We start from the raw sequence: 5288 nt of genomic DNA, 5'->3' as shown, positions 1-5288 counted from the left end.
AGGGAATTGTATCGTGAAAGTCAATTTTTATCTAAACTAATTCTATCTTAACCTAGTTCCAAATTGTTTTTTATTTTGAAAATAAACAAACATAAACTAAATAAAATAAAAATAATCACAAGATAAAAATACTAAAGTTGTGGAATCCACACCCACCAAGTCGAAACAACACATTCATGTTCATCAATAAAATCTTAAGTTCTCACAAATACAAACCTATGTATGTCTTGCTATGCTTCACAAATCAATCAAAAGATCTAATGTAAACATCTATTGTACAAAATCACAAAAGATATTCGGATTTAACTAAATCATCAATTGTATCCGTCAGACAATAAACAAATAGATATCTAATTTTATTTTAATCAAGATCCAAGCAAACAATTATATTAAATTCTCCTAAAACATCACATGTATCCGAGAATCACAATAGATATCCAAAAGTAGTTTCAATAATTGAATTAAAGCAAAACAATTGAAACTTTAAAAACCCATAAAATCATAATAATATTGCCTTACAAAAATGTTATCGTTCTTCATCGGTGGGGCTTCATCCTTAACCTTAGTTGATAATTTAGTTCCACATAATTATTGAAAATAAATCTAAACCTAAGGAAAACTAAACTAAAGAGAGAAAAACTGTAGAAAATTGGACTTTGTCACCAATCTCCTCTTCTTGAAGCTTAACATTGTATTTATAGGGGCTTCTAGGATTTAAAACCCTAAAATCGGCGCTTAAATGAGTTTCTGACAGGTCATTGTGCTTGATCGCACACTAGTTACACTTGAGCGCACTCGAGTATGAGTTTTCTCATGTAGCGCATGTGTGCTCGCGCGCTGGTGCGACTCTTGGCCGTGGGTGCACTCGATCCAATGGCCAGTGCACTCAAGCGCACCAACGCATGTAGAACCTTTTGCTGCGCATTTGTGCTCACGTGATACTGCTCCTTGGTGGCTTTCTTCTAAAACTCGGTATTTTTCATTTTAAATGTAATGTTTTCCTTCAACAACCTAAAAACACTAAAAACATAAAACTAACACAAAGCATTAGATTACGACACAGTTAAAGGCTTAACTAATGTAAATTAAGGGGTCTAAATGTGCAATACTTGGCACACATCAAGTAGCTTTGGTAATTTTGTCGATGGTTTTGTCAATGAGTATTTTGCCTAAGAGATGTTTTATCAAGAAAAAGAACATTATTTGGTGTGGAGGCAGCGGCGGAGCCAAAATCTTCTTATTGTAGGGGTGGGATGTAAGACTAATATTTAAGTAATATAAAATAATATTATATTATACTATAGTTTTTTTTTTTTTCGTTATTTCAAAGTTTGAAACACTTAGAAAAAATATTGCATGTCAAATTAATTGCTTTTAATATTTAATTATTTATTAATAATATGTAATTATTTTTGAGTTATTTTATTTAACGATTAGAAAACATATTCACATTAATTGATAGAAGACCACTCTTTATCAAATTGTATTTTTCTTATGGGCTAAATACTAAATACTTCCTGCGGTTTCATAACTTTATTTTTTCCCCCCTAAGGTTTCATTTTTATCATAGGAGATCCCTGTGGTTTTGATAATAGATCAAATTAGTCATTCTGTCAGTTGACTTAACGGAATTCCACATGAACCAATCAAATGTTAACATGTGGCACCCACTTAATTTTTTTTTTTTTTAATTTTTTTTAAATTAAAAAATGGTCACTTCATCTCAGTCAATGGGTGGGTTCGCCACCCCTGTAAAGACTAATTGGTGTGGGTTTCTGCCACCCTGCTAGAGTTGGTGGTCAAACCACCCCCAATGGTGGTTGGGGGTGTTTCACACCCCCCAGGCTCCATGGGGTGGGCCTGAGCCACTCCCAAGACTCCACTCTGGGGTGGTTTCGACCACCCCCCTGGCCACCCCAAATTTTTTTTTCCTTTATATATATATATATATATATATATATATACACTAAATACATTTTTTTAATTTTAACAAAAATTAAGTGGATGCCACGTGTTAACATTTGATTGGTCCACGTGAAATTCCGTTAAGTCAACTGACAGAATGACTAATTTGGTCTATTATCAAAACCACATGGACCTCCTGTGATAAAAATGAAACTCTAGAAAATAAAAAATAAAATTATAAAACCCCATAAAGTATTTAGTATTTAACCCATTTTGTCCTCTTAAGAGTGGCCGTGTAGGCTAAAAAAAAAGAAAAAAAAGAAGGAAAGTGGGTCTATGATATTCCACATAGAGAGAGAAAGTTCCAGAGTGGAGAAACAAACTGTTTGAGAAAAATAGCATTGTCATTTTATCTCAAGGCAGTGTCATTTGACTCATACGTCATAATGATCTAACATTAATACAACCATGTAGATAACCTAACATTTAATGATCTTTAATTATATATAACATTACATGGAGGAAATACAAGCTTGGCCAAGTAAAAAAGTTGAGTAGCAAAGAACCAAATTTGAAGTCTTAAGGCTTTGTTTGGCAAATCTTTTTTTTTTAAAAAAAAAATCAACATAAAAACATTTCAACGTTTTTCACTTTTTATTACTATTTAAATAAAAAAATCATCACAAAATAAAATTTTTTCACTTTTTCATACCATTTTTTTTATTTTTTTTTAATCAAACATTCTTACTTTTTTTCTTTTTTCCACATTAATCTATATCACGTACAGGGCTTAAGGGAAAAGGCTTTCAAACAAAGCCGCTAGCATCTTTTAGATAATTATGTCTGCTTCGATAATCTCAGACACTACAACATTTATAAAGCATGCATTCAACTGCTAATACTAGTTTTTACATTTTGCAAAATACACCAAACAGCTAGCTTTCTCAGCTACTGATCGATCTACACAGCAACTCCCCCCACACCAAAAGCAGCTTTAAGAAACCTACACCATTACCAAACAAGCCCTACAGCTTCCCTCCATGCAAGGGTGTAGAAGAAGGATTCATCATAACCTGCGTATTTTTCTTTGACATGAAAGCCTTAATCATCAAAGGCTTGAACTTCTCGGTACCCTTTACAATGCCCAGAAACAGAAGTCGATAAAAGGCAATCATCCCTAGCAAAACGGCAAGATCACCCCACTTGGAATAACCCATTTCAGCATGCCACGTGTTTCTCAGAATATCATCTCCATTTTGGTGATTGGGAAACATTTTCCCTCCAAACTCGTTTTTGAACATTCCTTGGTAGGCATACTTGTGAAAAGCGATTTCATGCAAAGGGTATTTCCACAATGGCTTTGGAAGATCGTTTGGCAATCTGAAGAATCCACCGACCAAGATCATTAGGCCTTGAATTCCTGCACCAGTTATTATGCCCATGAGGTAATTGGGCACGATGCTTGCAACAATCATCATCAGGCTCTCCACCAGCACCATGGAAGCAAAAAGCACAAGAGCAAAGTAGAGAAAGAATTGTAGGCCGCTGCGAAGGCCAGGGAGGAAATAAGCAATTGCTCCAGGAATGACTGAAACCAGGACAAGGTATGGGAGGGCAGAGAGTGTGTTGCTGATTACAAATGCAGTAGCACCATAATGCCCGTTTAATCTTTCTCTTTCAAATATCTGGATCAAGGTTGAAGAAAAGTTTAAGAGAAGTTGTATATAATCAGGGGCGGGACTAGAATTTTAGGAGAAGGCGGGGGACAAAACTAAAAAAAAAATAAAATTTTTGGGGTAAAAATTAATTTTGGAAGGTACATTTCATAAAGATACTTAAAGTTTAAGGCAAAGTTTATAAAACTCCCTATAAACTTTTACTTAAGTTTGACACTACATACCTTAAAGTTTAACATTACGTACCTCAAAGTTTAAAAACTCTCGACTAAGAGCCTGTTTGAGATTGTGTTTGAGAAATAGTGTTTTTAAGTCAAAAAAAGCTTTTGAGCAAAAGCTTCATTTACTAAGAGCATGTTTGAGATTGCGTTTAAGAAATCTTGTTTTTAAGTCAAAAAAAGCTTTTAAGCAAAAGCTTCATTTTTAAGCTTTTGCCAAAAGTGTTTTTTTGGCCATTTTGAGGCTTTTTGGACCCTTAAAAACGCTTTTAATTTATTTGACCAAACGGGTACTTTTTTCTTCAAACGGACTTTTTGAGTGTTAAAAACACTTTTACACCCCTTAATCCCAAAAAGACCCCAAGGGTATTGAGCTTTGAATTTCTTTCAATTACCTTCTTTTGTTATGATTTTTTGTTAAATTTTGACAAAATTTTCAAAATGCCAATTGTTTTTTAATAAAAATAAATAAAAAATTGAAAATATGTTTTCTTTTTATAAAAAAAAAAAACATATGAATCTTTATAATTTTTATTATATTTTATTTAAAAAAAACAAAGGTATTTTGAGAATTTTGACAATATGTAACTGAAAATTCTAATGGAATGTAATAATTAAAAGAAATTGAAAGTCCAATACTCTTAATTGAGAGTTTTGTGAATTTCGGGGGTAGTTTAAAAATATGTGAAAGTGAAGGAGAGTTTTATTAAGTTTTACCTAAAATTTAAAAGAAATTTTCAAAATTTTATGACATTTTTTAACTTTTGGAGGGGCTAAAACCCCCCAAGGCCAGGGGTGGCTCCCCCGCTGCATATAATGTTAGAAAACATTTAAATTTTGAGTATTTCGAATGATTTATATTGGCAAGAAGCAAAGAAGTCAACTATTTTTTTTTAAAAAAAAAACATTCTCACTTAACAATAAATTGAGTAATAAAAAAGAGGGCTAGCCGCGGGCATAAACCGGGGCTATGAGAAGCTATGAGCAATTAAGAAGCTCTATTTTATTTTGGAAATCAAAAGTTGACTACAAATAGTTCCTAACTTCTTTTTTGTGGATATCTTTTTCTTTTATTTAAGAGAGCTTTTTTTATTTTTGGTCAAAGTGGGAAAGGGAAAGTCAATAAAAGCTGCAACCAATAAAAAAAAAAAGTTGAAAATACCTTCATATCCTCCACAAAGGATGGAAATCCACCAATGGCCATGAATGTCAGAAATGAAGCTATAAAGGTCACCAATGAACCTCTAGCCTGAAAGAATCAAAAGCACAAAAATATTATTCAATTTCAATCCTCTCAAGTAACCTTAATTTGCAAGAATAAAATGAAATTATATATTCTACGACCTGCACTGAGCCATCACCATCCCCAATATTGTAAAACACAGTACCAAGGCCTACAGCTAATGCAATATATATTGCTAGCCGCAGCCAATAGTAGCCCAAATCACGAAACATGTTCACAAAAGATCTTTTTGTCAGAACAAGACAT

General features: G+C 33.0%; 1 protein-coding gene across 1 annotated transcript in view; it reads right to left on the bottom strand.

Annotated features, from left to right (window-relative positions):
• Nucleotides 1-2732: 2732 nt before the first annotated feature.
• The window catches only part of LOC132178027 (ABC transporter G family member 1-like), a 3869-nt gene continuing 1313 nt past the window's right edge, over nucleotides 2733-5288 (bottom strand). The window contains exons 3-5 of the mRNA XM_059590494.1: nucleotides 5144-5285; nucleotides 4962-5048; nucleotides 2733-3590 (exon numbers count right to left, since the gene is read on the bottom strand). Coding sequence (XP_059446477.1) covers nucleotides 2931-3590; nucleotides 4962-5048; nucleotides 5144-5285 — 889 coding nt within the window. The 3' untranslated portion in view covers nucleotides 2733-2930. The remainder of the gene's footprint in view (nucleotides 3591-4961; nucleotides 5049-5143; nucleotides 5286-5288) is intronic.

This window comes from Corylus avellana, chromosome ca4, assembly GCF_901000735.1.
Source record: "Corylus avellana chromosome ca4, CavTom2PMs-1.0".
In the NCBI taxonomy this organism is placed as follows: Eukaryota; Viridiplantae; Streptophyta; class Magnoliopsida; order Fagales; family Betulaceae; genus Corylus; species Corylus avellana.
Note: the sequence above shows the minus strand (reverse complement) of the source record. Positions and strands in the feature narration are given on the sequence as shown.